The sequence below is a fragment of the Ammodytes marinus genome (assembly GCF_949987685.1).
Source record: "Ammodytes marinus genome assembly, chromosome: 24".
Taxonomy (NCBI): Eukaryota; Metazoa; Chordata; class Actinopteri; order Uranoscopiformes; family Ammodytidae; genus Ammodytes; species Ammodytes marinus.
In genome coordinates, this window is record NC_137228.1 from 5,844,694 (window position 1) to 5,860,511 (window position 15,818).

The 15,818-nt window shown below is 42.4% G+C and overlaps 1 protein-coding gene across 3 annotated transcripts in view; it reads right to left on the reverse strand.

The window, feature by feature from the left end:
- The window catches only part of LOC307269755 (rho GTPase-activating protein 6-like), a gene marked incomplete at its 5' end in the record, with an annotated part of 69,052 nt that overhangs the window by 12,013 nt on the left and 41,221 nt on the right, over positions 1 to 15,818 (reverse strand). For all 3 annotated transcript variants that reach the window (XM_080052784.1, XM_080052783.1, XM_080052785.1), the window contains 2 exons: positions 1,953 to 2,024; positions 5,612 to 5,771. In XM_080052784.1, the coding sequence (XP_079908910.1) occupies positions 1,953 to 2,024; positions 5,612 to 5,771 (232 nt within the window). The remainder of the gene's footprint in view (positions 1 to 1,952; positions 2,025 to 5,611; positions 5,772 to 15,818) is intronic.

A 15,818-nucleotide genomic window follows, 5' to 3' on the forward strand; every position in this document is an offset into this window, starting at 1 on the left:
CAATCTGGCAAAGCAAAACCTATAGCTAGCAATTAGCCTGTTAAAGATAGAGTTATGATGTCATGACGTGGGCTATCGCAGGCTGTATATTCCATTGTACAGAATACCAAGCTTGAGTCCTTGAGTCAACAGCTGAGAAATAACAGTCCAGCTGCTCAATGGACAAGTGTGTGTGAGTGGATGTGTGGAGAGGAGGCGGTGGGAAAATAGAGGGAGAGAAAGCAAAATGCATCCTCCAACCACAAGTGGAGGGCTGTGGTTGGTGAACAACATGACCGCTAACACTGTGACACAACAAATTTTGCTCTTCAGCCTCACACAGCATTGACTTAGGGGCTTATGGAACCCGCACACACACACACACACACACACACACGCACACACACACACGCACACACACACACACACGCACACACACACAGATACAAAATCTGGATCGCATGATGTACAGCGCTCTGACAACGTAACGCATGGCACTTCACAATCGCGTCCGCAGCCAGACCACATTCATCAAGCCATGTCAGATTTCCGCATTGGGTTTTTTCTGAATACTGGCGTTATAGCTAGATGTTCTAAGTCCACACAGAAAGTCTCTCACAGCCTCAGAAAAGTTACGAATAAACATGAAACTTTAGTGTGCATGAAGTGGCTAAAGGGGGGGGGACGTTTTTACAGTTAAAAGTGTCAACAAGTATTTAAACGAGCGATTACTAAATGGTTGCTTTGACCGCCAATTAGCTTGATACAATCTGAAGATAAAAACTTGGCCCTTGAGGTACTCAAAGTAGATTATGCCAGCTATTAGGACTTATTTGCAAATACAGTTTGACTGAGGTCCGGTCATTACAGCTCAGAGTGTGTGAAAGACTTCCCCTTTTCTCGCTTGCAGAGAAGAGAACTGAACCTGCTTCAAAGTGAAACCCAGGCCCGGTATTCAGGGGACCCCGGTTGGATATTTAACTTAGAGTCTATTTGTTGGACCACAGCTACCTCTGAGCCGGGTGGAGCTAGGCTTGTAGTGGAGGGAAAAGCCCATTAAATATAGAGCTTAAAGTATTTGCCCGTAAATGTAGGTTGTTTTGGGAATAAGAGTGGTTCAGTTGCCTCATGATGACCATCAACTGGAGGTCACAAATGCCCCAGTTGCTTTTGACAAAATCCCATTCTTATGTGCCAAGGCATGTGTATTTTTTTATTTTTTTATTTTTCCAGAAAACACAGCTGCAACATACTGTAGAAGACTCTTCAGCATTCCAATATAACACTCAGTGCTTGACAGCTGTTTCTTGTGCGTATTGGAGTCATCATGTTAATTCCAAGGCTTACAAAGATGGCACAGACAGAAATCCCAGTTTCAAAACCATATGCTTCCAACGTATGAATAACCAATACTGACACTTGTATTGAGTAAATATGTCGGATCATGCTAAATGTACCAAGTTACTCTGTTTTTGGGTTTACTTTGACCATGCTTATTTACATTTGTACCCTATAAGTCAGTTTATTGAAGATCACTGCAGGCTAAGCAAAAAAAATCTGTATACTTCTTGATGTTTCCATGATGTAAAAGAGACCTAGGATCAGCATTTCGAAATCTCGCAAATTTGACAAGAAAAGCCCGGGGCCTATTTTATCTCCTGCTCCCCTCAGCAGCTGGACTCCTTTCGCCCAGAGATACTTTCTCTCTTTCTGCCAAATATGCTTTGCTTAGTGCAGCAGAGTGGCTGCTTTCTCAGCGCCAGTCCCCCTTACAAGGAGTCCCTTCACGTAAGCCAAATATAAACTGTCAAAGCCCAGTAAACAGGGACAGTGTTTTTATAACCTCGCTGTTCACCTGCCTTAGGGGTGTAGACCACAGCCTGGTGGATATACAGTAGAGAGAAGGGGCAAACCCTCTGAACTGGGAAGAAAATGTCGTGTAGTGCGAGTGAGTGAGTAGAAACTTGGCGTACCTTTGTCTTTACTCTTCTCCTTTGCGAGAGAGTCCAACTTCCTCCTTAGTGACTTTTTCCTCTTCTGTCCATCTGTGCCGGGGAAAAAAAATTATAAAAACACGAACATAAATTATGTGAAACCAATTGTTTCCATATCTGCTGCATATGATCTGGCTTATTGTATCTCATAAGCTTATGTCTGGAACGCAGACATACTGTATATTCTGTCTATAAACCCAAAACAGGGCCAGCTGTAGTTTGATCATTTATACATTGCTTGTAATGTGTATCTACACATGTGAAATGAGTTAAGAGTTTTTGTAGTCTGGATATACTGGGAAATATTATACTTGCAATGCCATACACGGGCAGCCATGCAGGGGCTTTGTTGACCAGCCCCCCCCCCCCCCCCCCCCCCCCATCCCCCCCCACTCCCCCTCCCTTAAAAAAAAGTATAATTTGGATCCTATTATTTGGTTTTAATATTGCCTGGATTTGTGGATGAACATTGATGGAAAGATGACCAAAACAAATGTGAATATACAAAGCCTTATTGAGCAATTGTCTTTGGAAATGCATACTATACCCTCCACTGTCTGTGTGCTCTTTATTTGAAGGGTGCTTGTGTACTTGGCATGCTACAAAGAGACATGTCAGATGGACTACAATTGCAACAACAACGAAAAAATGCATAAAGAAACAGCACTTTCACAGTTTTTTTAAGACAGACACATCAGGGTTTGGTGCTGAGGAGGTTGTCTGAAAGGAGGGAAGCCACTGTGTCAGCCGTCAACATGATGAACGAGGCCTTATAGCTTTGTTGATTAACGATCAGGGAACAAAAATCAGGAAATGGTGTTGCGTGCTTCAGCTTTGAAAGTCCCAGACGCCAGGATGTCAGCTCTTGAAAACGTCAGCAACTTTTTTTTTTTTTTTTTTTTTTTAAAGGCTTAGATTTGGTCACTCCAAGACCAACTCTTTTCACACATGGCTTCATTTTGGACCCGTTCAGAGAGTCTTTACACTGGGTCCTCTGGCAGCCCCAGTTTGAACCCCCAGATGTTACCCTAAGTCCCCCCCCCCCCCACCCTCCCCCTTTATGAGTCACTCAGGATATTTAATCCACTTCCCTTAAAAAAACACACACACTCGATGGTAGATTTAGCTTGTAAACGTTGTGGAGCAGGTTCAGTTACCCCCCCCTCCCCCCCCCTCTCAACAAGTTCAACATTGCTGATGCTCTTCTGATCATCGATTGGTTATTGTGTGTGATACATGAGATACCCGAATGTCCTTTTAAGACTCCAAGTAGTAAAGACATCTGCTGCTGACAAGTGAAATCTTAGGGGTAGCGTGAGAGAAAAAAATATGTGGGGAAACGGTGAGGTGGGGGTGTGACATAGGAGAAATAAAGCAGATGTTGTGATGGAGAAAGAGGGGCAGAGAGAGAGAGAGGGAAAGAGAGAGAGAGAAGAAGGGAAAGAGAGAGAGAGAAGAAGGGAGAGAGAGAGAGAAGAAGGGAGAAATAGGAAATGGTTGAGATTTTTGTACAGATGGCTCCCAAAGCTTTACGGAAATCCCCCAAACCTCCGAAACCCCTCCCCATTCCATCTCCCGACCCAGTGGCCAAGCCGTCTGATGAACCTTTCGCTTCTTCTCCTAATCACACCCTCATCCCCAGGTCTGTTTGTCTCAATCTCCCTCTTCTTAATCTGTTTTTCGTTCGTTGAAGAAAACGCTAGAAACATGACCCGCGGCACTTTGGGCAATATGAGAAACAGCAGTGGCTTAAAGCCCCTACATTAGCCGTGCTGAAATAGCAGTCACTCTCACACATACACACACTCACACACACATACACACACCCACACACACACAAACTCTTACACACAAGTTGAAATATTTCCCTAGCAAGCACATGGCGTCCGTTAGGGGCTCTGGAATTCATAAGCAACACAGACAAGTCCGCTTTAAATCATGGTGGGGAGAGGTTTAACCTTCAGCTGGAATGCAAGGCCCTGCATAATCCACTGGCTGCACTATACTGCGCTACAGCAGCCATACAGGAGGGTAGAATGCAGCGCACTTTGCCTGATGTGCATCTGAGTGAACACAGACTGACTGACCATTATAGAAACAAGTAAAATACTAGTTTACTACAACTTGGGTCTGTTTTTGCAGTTTTAGCCATCACTTTTATGGATTGTGTTGTAATATCGTATTGGACTAAATACATTCTCAAGTGTGGACACATAGCAACATAACTTTAAAAATGTCTTGGTAGTGCAAAACTCTAGTGTCCAGACAATGAGACAGGTTGTAAACAAGACAACCGTTTAGCCAGATTATCTAAACCAGCAGTTCTCAAGACGTCCAAAATAATTTATTTATTTTTTAAATAAAAAGAGTGCTTGACAAACTGAGAGCATCAATAAACATGTGTATAACATGTGACCCTTTACCAGGAAAGAGAAACTAAAGGAAATATGATATTGCGTTTTTTTGGAAATGTAGGACCCAACCTTTTTTTTTTTGAGCTTATTTTACTAGGGAGTAAAAATTTGAATTATTCAGCCCTGCTGTTTCCAGTCCTACTAGTCGGACACTAAATCACTGGAGTACTCATATAAAACCTTGTTTAAAAGTCTGATCGCCCTAGTGCTTGTGTCATGCTTCACATGACGGGAGAAATACGACCTGAGTTGTATGAAACCATAAATTCCCTTTATATAAATCCAATTTTCCTAAATTTTGGCCATCCAGTATTAGACTTCACTCTGACATCTGATTTGTTAAGGATATTAACTTCTATATTGCCCACTTGTTTGCTTTACATTAAGTGGGATCATGTCTGTTTTTTCTTTTCTATCTATAAACTGTGATGCGTGTGGACATTTATAGCATGGGCGGGCCCAATGGGAGACAAACCACCAAGGCCTCTGCACCAGTTTCAGTGCAGTGCTCTGCCTATTTATGCTACATCTGGATTAATTAGTCCGATGTTGTCCTTTTCCAAAACCCCTTATTCATTAAATGGTTTGGTTTACAGGACCAAAATACTGTTGTTTAGCTTTTAAGGATGGGCCCACAAGGACAAAATAAAGCCTGCTTTCGCAATATTTAGGACTTTTTAATAGCGTGTACACAGTGACTAATAGGGTGACTGCACTCCAACTCAAGCTGCAGGGGGAAGGGAGTCGCGTGTCTTCTTGTGAGGACGGGCGTCAACAAATTCAACATCAGGCAGGAAGCACCCGATCCTGGATGTGAAGTGTGGTTTACATCTAAATTCATGTGTTGTCACAACTTCCCCAAACATAAGTCCATCCACGACTTCCCTTAGATACACTTGAGGGATGTCAAGAGGGATGTGGTCAGGAGGGCACTTGAAAGGGGAGCTGCACAAGCTTCCACAGCCAAACCTGGGTTATAGGGAATATCAAATGAGTTAGCGCGCTTGAGTTGCAACACAGAAGAACAGTTCCGGATGTCGGTGCCCCAGATGTGTTTCGTCAGTTAACAGTCACATACATGTCAGGGTCTCGAAATCCTGACGCTATCCGTAAGCACGCCGAAGCAGTAAATCCCTATCTGGAACTAACAAACATAGTACATTCATTGCGTAACACTGTTTTTAACGGCAGAATGCGTGAGAAACACCACCACTTGTCTCCCACCTTTTGGCATTGTTATCTGACATCCCAGGTCGTAGTCCTGGTGTAAACGGGTGTAGGCTACTTCCTGCAACCTGGTCCTCTCCAGCTCCGACAGGCTCTGGATATCAACTGGCATCAGGCGCACACTCCGCCCCGACAGGCTGCTCCAGGTGAAGTCACCCTGGGGTGGGACAAGGGAACACAGAAGAGTTAGGCCATGTAATGAGCCCTTCACTGCTGTTGCTCATCTTGCAAAACCATTAACGAAAATAATCCATGGAAATGATCAGAGCCAGTAAACGGATGCAAGGGACTAAGGCAGTGCAGCAACAGTGGAATACATAGAGCGACATATCTACCTTACTTTCCGTTTTCTTTATACGTAGAAAAGAAATTGGTGTTTCAAATTCTATTCATTTTGCATAAACAAATGTATAGGCCACTACAGAGCATTAGAAATAAGCTGAAAAAACATCTCATTTGCAGTTGATTTGAGTGAACAGTTGTTAGTTAACCGTGCAAAACAACACTAGCCCTCATTTGGAGTTGTGTGTCTGGCAACCTCTCGAGTGTGACTCCAATATGAATATCCCTCTTTTTTTTTAGACCTGTTTTGGCACCAACGTCTGAAAGGAAATATGTGGCTAATTAGCCGCTAAATGCTCCACTATGTTCACCAGCCAGTGGCTTACTGCGTTTGGTGCTGGGGTGCTATGTTTTTGTAGCATTTTCACAGAAAACTGCTGCCTGAATATAAAAAAAAACATACAGAAAAAACTCCAAAATAGAAAGGGCTGGAGAACCAAAGCAATGAGTTATGAAGAACTAATAGGAACTGCAGTTTTGGGAGATAATTCACAGTGAGTGAGTTATTCGTTCTATACAATTTACGTTTCTGTTAGGAAAGGAAAACACTTGCAGAGTAAGGAGAAAGGCCTCTGCCGAAAAGGCTGAAAATTACAAAGTGTTCAGGATTTTACTTTTAAAACAGTGCTGGAGCCCATTTAAATGTATAAAATACATCTTACACTGGCAGATAAACAGAGAGACAGCATGTACTTTGGAGGGAAAAATAAGTATTTCTCTACGGAGCAAGTGAGGACGTGAAGTGGCCTTGCACTGATGGATTTGCAATATGCACTGCACACACACACACACACATGGATTGGCATTAAAGGCCTACTTCACCGGTTTGAATATGAAGGTGTATTGAATTCTGAGATCCTATGTAGTATAAATGTGCGAAAAAAAATGAAATCGGTTCATCATAGCCTGAGAAAAGGCAGAAAGAGTGTTTTTTTTAACCCTATATTTCTCTTTCTCGTGACATCACAGAAAGAGAAATATAGGGTTAAAAAAAACTTACTTTGTAAATATTACTGTGATGTCTTTTACTGTGACATCACAGTAATAATTACCAAGTCCGATTTTAATTTTTTTTGCACATTTATACTACATAGGATCTCAGAATTCAATACACCTTCATATTCAAACCGGTGAAGTAGGCCTTTAAGAACACTCACATAGCCTACGTGGAGGAGGAGACCTGGTGGTGACTTTAGCGTACAGAATGCCGTCAGCGCACTCATTTTTCAGCCGCGTGGGGGGGGGTGGAATCAAAAATTGAAGGGGATGCATTCCTCTGTGTCTACTGAGGGGAGAGGTCAGGAAGAGGGAGAGGTTAAGAAATTGGAAGGCGGGGGGGGGTTGTAAGAGAGGAGACATTGCGGCAATTTATCTAATGCCTTATCCAGACAGAAGGGGCTTACAAGTGTACTCTAATGTGTCTGCGTTATGCTCTTCAATTGGTTCCGCTTGCATGCACAGAGAAACCATTTTTACGCCACGGTTTATAGCTTGAAATTCCACCCCACGTTGCCCCCTTTCGAATGATGTGGAAATAAATGGGACACACACTGAAGACTTTGTGTCAAGAACTTCGCTTTTCAATGATTAGGCCTCTATCAACAATATTCTCTTATAGCTCCTGCTGTCAACTCTCTCTTGTTATTTGACCCTTCTGGGTGCACTGAAGCAAAAACGCACACCATCATTCAGTCATGGGAGGAAAACAAGATGTGGACACAAGCAACCTGGAGAGCCACCTGAGTGTGTGTGCGTGTGTGTGTGCGTGTGTGTGTGTGTGTGTGTGTGTGTGTGTGTGTGTGTGTGTGTGTGTGTGTGTGTGTGTGTGTGTGCGTGCCATTCCTTATCGCTCGGTGAGGTACTCACTCACACACACAAACACACACACACACACACACACACACACACACACACACACTGCAAAAGCAAAGACAAACAGTTGGAAAAGTTAAATAAGAGGCCTCTCTTCGGTCGAGCTGGTTCTGCCCAGCAGGGTTTCTGAAGGGGATGGATGGGCTTCAATTCTTAAGTGTCAAACCTATGAAACCTGTGGAATGCTGCCAGAGGGAGCATTAAGGGGACAGACTAAATCCTGGCACCGCTGCGGGACTTTGGCAACAATGAGCTGAATGCCCATTCAAATTTACCAACCGAGGCATTCCAAAGTCAACCTGCCCGCTTTAACTTTTGACAAAGTTCTTGTTGAATGATACGTTGTCTACGAGGTCAAAAAGACGAGCCGCGTGTGCAACCAGTGTGTTATCCCTCCCCGGTGCGTTCATGTTAAAAGAAGCTCTTGACCTGTAATGTTTTTTTGTGGTCAGATGCAGTGAGATTTTAAGATTGTACATGTATTGTGGTTGGACTTCCTGTCTAGATGCAACACAATTCAAAAAGCATCACTCTGTCGAACAGTGTAGATTAAGTTGGTGCTCAGTTGTCATCTCATCCTACTTTAATTTCAAAATAAAATCATAATTTTTGTTGCATATTTTTATGCATATGTCTGTTTTGAAGCCTTCTCCACACTGCACAGAATAGCACTCTAAAAGGTAGATTCAGACTGCCCAATGTAAGGACCATCAGTGTAAAAATAAACCTGCATGTTATTTTCCTTTTAAGTTCTAGAATGAGTAGAACTTTCCAACATTTTTCTAAAACATCAAAACCCAGAGACAAGACACAGGACATGACTCCAGTGTCCACAACACTATCTACATCCAACAGAATGCCTACGTCAGAAGCAACAGAAACAGCTGAAAGAGGAGGAGGAATATTGTTCTATCAGTCCTTTTGCGTGGATGGAATAACTCAAGAAAGGGGAGATTCGCAACGTGATGCAGAGTGTGTGGAAAAACAGCGCTTAGGGATCCATTTCGCCCTCCAACAATTTATAGTCAACGGCCAAGTTTACCTAGTCAGGCATCCAAGCCTTGGACTTAACAGCAGCAGACACAAACGCGGAAGGCAATTGCTATAGTGAAAAAGTCCTTCTGAGTTCATGCTTCCATTTATCTTTTCATCCTCCCTTATTCATCAAATGCTCGTTTGTCAGTCTTTGCTAATGTCTTTGGCGGAGCAGTAAGCAGGAGTGAATGCGCTACAAAGCACATATTGATGATATTACCATAGCTAATCTCCTAAATGTCATATTCAAACCCAATGACAGGAGCACATTTTAACGGTCCACAAATCAGTTGGTTCACTGCTCATTAAGACCGCTCATCTGACAAGGCCTCACCAGTGCACGGCAACACTGAAGGCCTCTCCAACCGAAGCATTTGTTTTCATGGATCTCAGTATGACTTGCTCACTCAGTAAGATGTAACACTGTTTGCACAGCCTGAATAGAGACAAATGTGCCACGCAGTCGCCTTCACAATCCTCTAACTGCTAGTGTTTTTTCTCCAAAATATAGCCGGTTGCTAAGCGTCTACGCGACCGCCATCATCTGTTTTTCCCCCAGTATTTAGAAGAACCATTGTGCCCCCTACAGATGATTTGATGTCTGTTGGAATGGCCGCGCGGGTCTAATCAGATAAAGCCAAGTTTAACAAATGGCATTTTCTGCCGGTTCGCCACACTTAATCCAATTTTGTGGAACCGAAATAAATCAGTATAACACATGCATAGGCTTTGCATGAGCGAAGGAACGGAAAGGATTAGACACACAGGGTCAAAGAATGCAATGGGTGCAGGGATCCAAACAAGAGCTTGTTGAGAAGTGCATGGCTGACAGTCTCATTATTTAGCATCCATAAGCACCATATGAATGTTCCAGCAAGGGGTTTATAATGCACTATAATGGAGTTGTAAGCAGTTATTGCCTATGCTATGTAGACATATCTTATATTTCTACAACAGCACCATTTAGTATTCCTAATCTTTTTATACATCCACCTATGGGTGCCCACAGGAGGAGTTATAATAGTTGGTAAATAAACATGAATTAAATACAACACGGCAGCCTCTCCTTCTCCTCTGTATGTGTTGTATGTTTTCCCTTGTCTGTCTCTCCTTCTTGTTCTCCTAGTTGTCTGTGTCCTTGTTGGCATGTGGGCGTGGCGGCACTCCTGGGCATACTGCTCCAGGTGTGGATCGTTGGCTAATCAGACCCTCTCTACTTAAGCCTGTGGACTCCAGTCATTCGGCGCCAGAGTATATACGCACCAGAGCGGTAAATTACCCGAGATCAGGATTATCTATGTTTGTTGTTTTCTTTCAAGTCTCAGTTGGAGTTAGTCGTAACTCTGCTCCTCTTTTTCTTCCGTGCCGGTTGCCTCCGCTGTTCACCTTTTTCCTGCTCGCCTGCCTGCTGGTTTCCGTATGTCCACCTGCCTATGCTCGCTACGCCATTCCGCCGTCCTGGGTCATGCCAGTCTGTTGCGGATCCCTGCGCGAAACAAACATTGTTCTAAACTGACAACCTGGGTTTCTGTTCTGCTTGTGGGTCCAATCCCCGAGCTATCACAACACAACTACCTTATAGAATTAGAAAACAGTGTATTGAATGTTCGTATCTTGCTTATTCAGTCTAAATAGGGTGACTTAAAGGAAAGTGCCACCATTGTTTGTCATGTTTATTCAATTATACTGTAATTAGTAGGCCTATACAATGGGTAAAGCCTTTAGTGCAAATCTATGGAGAATGGCATTGAGCATTGTTGCCGTCTCTATTGTGTCACCTGTCAGATGTCACACTGGAGATGAGTAATGCCTTTGCTGGTGTTACTGGCAGCACTGCAGTGAGATGACTAATGCCATTCTGACACACACAGCATGTGATTTCTGCTCTATTTCAAGGGATAAATGGCCCAAAGAGAAAGCAGAATAATATGTCAGTTTCTAATGGCAACGCATACACACAGAAGAAAAATATATGTATCAAACGGGCCAGGAAGTCAGAGAAATATTGCTATGGCAACGCACCTGAAACACACACACACACACACACACACACACACACACACACACACACACACACACACACACACACACACACACACACACACACACACACACACACACACACACACACACACACACACAGGCAGTGAGACACTTGTTGCTGTGATGCACTGCTTAAATCCGCATTCAACTGATTTGGGATCAGTTCAAACACCAACACACGTTTGCAATTACAGTTGTCCCCTGTCGATCACTATTATCCTTGCCGACATTTGAAGGCACCATTCAATATGTAGCCATTAATAAACAACACAGCAACTCCATTCCCGTTCAATATGCAATACGCTAGGGAAACATCAGTGTGACCATTATTGGCCTAGACCACATTGCATTTGCAAAACTGTTATCTGGTCCCCGCCTGGTCAAACTGTATGCATTCAACTGCATGGTTTTATGTGTGCGTAATGTGTGTGTGTGATATGGGAGAGAGAGCAAGAGAAAACAATCTATATACCCATATGTATTCATATATTCATACACACGCTGCCTTCAAGTGGCTATTGGAGATATCCTCATAACAGCCTTGTGCAGCAGTACATAGGGACAATGAAGTATATCAGCTGTAAAGTCTGTAATCCACTGGCTTGAGCAATGCAAAGAGGGAAAATCCTGCTAGATGATCCGATGAGTTTTGAACTAAAGGAAAATCTTGTATAACTAATGCTGAAGCTGAAGGCAGTGAATTCAGTTTTGGACAAAATGAGCGTTGTTGATTCACTTTTGTTGTTTCAAAATGCCTTGTTATTAAGATTTCACCTATTAAGGGAAATATTTCAAAATATAATGGATGGATTGCCGTTCCAATGTGTGTGCATTCCAATGAGAGAGTGATTTCTAATGACTTGAATGGTGATCTACTTGGCTTTTCCTCTGCTAACATTGGCATGTATTTTGCTTTTAATTGATTGTGTCCTGTAGAACTGTACATTGACAACAAGTGACACTATACATTGACAACAAGTGACACAATTGCAATGAGTGGGCTGAGTAGGTGGAGGAAACAAGTATAGCCACTTAAGGCATTGCAACTACTATTATTTCTGACATAAAGTACATGCTTATACACACACACACATGTAATGACATAATCATGGCTGGCTTTGTATCAACTACAATCAAGAATGACATGAATAGAAGAGAGGCCCAGGAAGAGATCACTTATGGTACATACAGATAATTCTTTATATAATATTATATTGTACATTGGGTTTGTTTTTTTCTGGGTTTTGTGTTGCAGAGGGCCTTAGAAACGAACCCTTGAGCAGATCCTGTGCCACAACGCTGGTCCAGAGGAATGCACAAGTGTTTTTTTAACGCGTATTTTCTTTCTTTTATTATCTTTTTACAGGTTGGCTTCATGCATGCGTGTAATAGATTGCTTTCCCCCGACCTGGAACCTCCTTGAAGGTTCACATCTGCTTGTAATTACTGACCCCCCCCCCCTCCACACCCCCTCCTCCTCCTCACTTCAGCCAATGCTGTTTGGTGTGTGTGTGTGTGTGTGTGCAGGTTTGTACATGTGTCTGTCGCACACTAAGGATAAATAGGCTCCCTTCACCTGTTTTGGGTTGTCCCTGACGCTGCCCGGGGACAAAACGATAAATAACCAGTTACGTCAGACAATGCGAAAGAATTTCCACCGTATCTGGGTAATCATAGGGTTGTAAGAGTTGAGGTTATCAAGCTCGGGTTATCATGCCCATCCATTACATTGCAACGAAAAAGACAGCTGAAATGAAGGCATGACTGACTGGCCTTGTCTATGTGAAGCTATAGCAATCTAGTTTCATAGCAATCTGTTTTCTAGCATAACAAATTAAGAATATTGATTTTAAAGATGTATTTGGTCTGTAACTAAAAACAAATCCCTTCTACACATTTGCTTTCTACTAAATTAAACAAATCAATGTTTCTGGATCAGCCACCAAAGCAGATGACAAATAGTACTTAGAATGCAAATCAATATCTCATTCATTAGTAAAGAGAAAACGATCTATTGTCCTGAACTAACACTGAAATTGCACATGCAGCTATTCGACCAGGGGATTCCATAATCCAGGGACAGCTCTGGAGGATGCTACATTGCTGTGATTATTTCCAGCTACATTCTGTATGCCAGTTTGAATTATGTTTACATTTTGGTTTCATAAATTGTGGGGGGGGGGGGAGGGGGGGGGAGTGACTGTGAAAACAACTTGTGGGTATCCACTGAACAGCTGTTGTTCCTAGATGCTGCAGCTTGATTCGGTTGACGTTTATGAGCTCTTGCTGAATTATTCGCTTTGCCTTTGTATAGCCTCAATGGAAGTGTGTTATTATTTATTATTTTATCTTTATTATTTCTTGCGCCTACAACAGTCATTGCATTTGAGAGATGGCAACAATCGCCCAGTTCATTTGTATGCATCTTCTCTTTTTTAAACCAAAGTTCTTGTTGTTATATGAATAATCATAGATGCATTCATAGTATCAATTTTTTTTTTCTGCCGCTACAATGCGGGTATCAGCTTTCACTTCATATTGTTTTTCGTCTGCCTTTGCATTTAACGAGGCCTCCCTGCTCAGTCGCAAGCATGAGCAAACTTGGAAGGGAGAATTGTATCCCCCCCCCCCCCCCCATACATTTGGCAGGCAGTTCTAAAGCCACGGGCAAACTTCAAACATTTTAAAGACAGATTAATACGAAGGGGCCTGCAGCAATCATGAGGCCCCGACCTTGAAGACTTAGGATCTTGCATAATGGTTACATAAGCGTCGAAAGCAATTAAAATCAGGTATTGTATCAGCAGCACAGTTTGATAGCAGAAGGAGAAGTTGAGGTAATGTGTAAGTGTGTGGTATTGGTATGGTGATCCAACCACAGATTACATCCAGAAATCAGTCCGGGTGTACTGTAAGTCTTTCAGCTGTCATTGGGCAGACTGGGTTTATGTCAGAAAGGCATCATGAACTTAGGCATAATAACATTGAGTACTACTCAGACTGCTTGTGTTTAGCTGTGTACTTGTGCTGGAGAGAACAAACGTCAGACATTGAAAGTCTGCACACAGGCTACTAACCTCTTCCCCAAATTGTGGGCCAAATTTAGAACTTCCATTTTGTGTCTCATGAGAGTTGACAGCAGGACTTGTTCAGCTCAAAATACAGTAAGACATGTTTCTCATACTGTCTGTCTGGTCTTCTGTCTCTGTGTTTGAACTCCTCTCTGCTACACAGTCCCTTATGCACGTGTATGAAAATGGAGCAACACAGCTTAAGTGTATGGATTCACACCTAAATGTCCATTAAATAAAAATGAACTAGTCTGTTCCCAGTGAAGATTGTCTTAAATGAGAGTTTGCATCGTATCATGTCCATAAAGGGAAACCAGGGTGGAGTAGAGTGGATTACCACGCTATAGACCACACCCCTGCTTTGCCTTGCAAACCATTGATTTGCTTGCAAGGCATGAGAATTCTTCAGATTGCTTTGGCCAGTCGGGAGCCGGACTTTAAACAAGGTTGTAACTACTCCTGTGAGGGATTTAAAAAAATATTTAAAAAAGAATCCTATTTCTGTCCCTCCAAGTCTCACAGTTTCCGTTTGATGTACTAACAAGAACTACAACTGACTCCATAATCAAGGCGTGGCATCGGTCATGAAGTAAAATATGTCTAGCAGTTCAATTCGATGTTTAAATACCTATTTTATTATTTTCTTTAATCGATCAATTAAAGGAAGTACAACCCATGACTTGTGCCCCCCTACATCTGCATCCATATCTACCATATGTATCACCCATCGTCCTTTCACTTCACTTTGTTAGCAACTTAATATCTTCATTTAATTGTTCTTTTATGGACTCACTCACACACACACACACACATGCAAACACATCAGGCCGTATTTAAACCCTATTTTACTGTAAGTCTTTAAATTCTCCTCCTCCTCATAAACTGGACTAACGGGCTGAGCTAATGAAGCTGGGTTAATCATTACTAATCCTGTAAGGAGAGTGGAGCACTGTTAGTGGTTGTGTGGTTTTGCATAAATAAGTGGAAAAACGCATTAGCCTACTTGCTCCACTCGAGATGAGACAAACAACATTGTGTGGCCCAATGGTATGTGGAGACAGTCTGGGAAGTGTGTGTGTGTGTGTGTGTGTGTGTGTGTGTGTGTGTGTGTGTGTGTGTGTGTGTGTGTGTGTGTGTGTGTGTGTGTGTGTGTGTGTGTGTGTGTGTGTGTGTGTGTGTGTACATGCGTCTGTGTGTGTTTCTGTGTGTTATGGTGTGTTTTTTTTTCATTTGAAGTGAAAATTGCCCTAGATGGGTTTATTCATCTGTTCGTCAATCAATATTTATATTTAGATTCTGATTATTGGAAATAATTGCATAGTTGTTCACTGCTGACATTTTTTTGCCCCCGCAAAAGACATTGGTTGATGGGGAACTAAAATCCCATTTACCACATGCATTATCGAAATACAGAAAATTGGTTTTGGTTGAGATCCCCTTCAAGATCCCACTATTTATCTCAAATCCAACTGATGGATACATGATCCCTCAATGGCTTCCCAGCTGATTATGTGTGTGTTCAATTACTGTCCTTATAGGTGTGGTTGGTACACACTGGAAGCGTACTATAAATGTCATCAAACATTGAAACAAGATTTTAGTTGCAAATATTTGCCTATAAAAGGACTTAAAAGAACCCTTTACCGAATGTGTTGCCAATTCAGTTTCTGCTGATTCATTCAACAGGTCACAGTAGTCTTGATCTCACGGCCTTGTGGTAAAGCAAACCTTTTAGTTATATGTTGTGTCTATTTTTTTTTTCCTCTACAGTGTTCAGTTTCCGTGGGCATATCCCAGATTGTAAACTGGTAAGGGGGAGTTTCCTCAATCAATTATCTCAT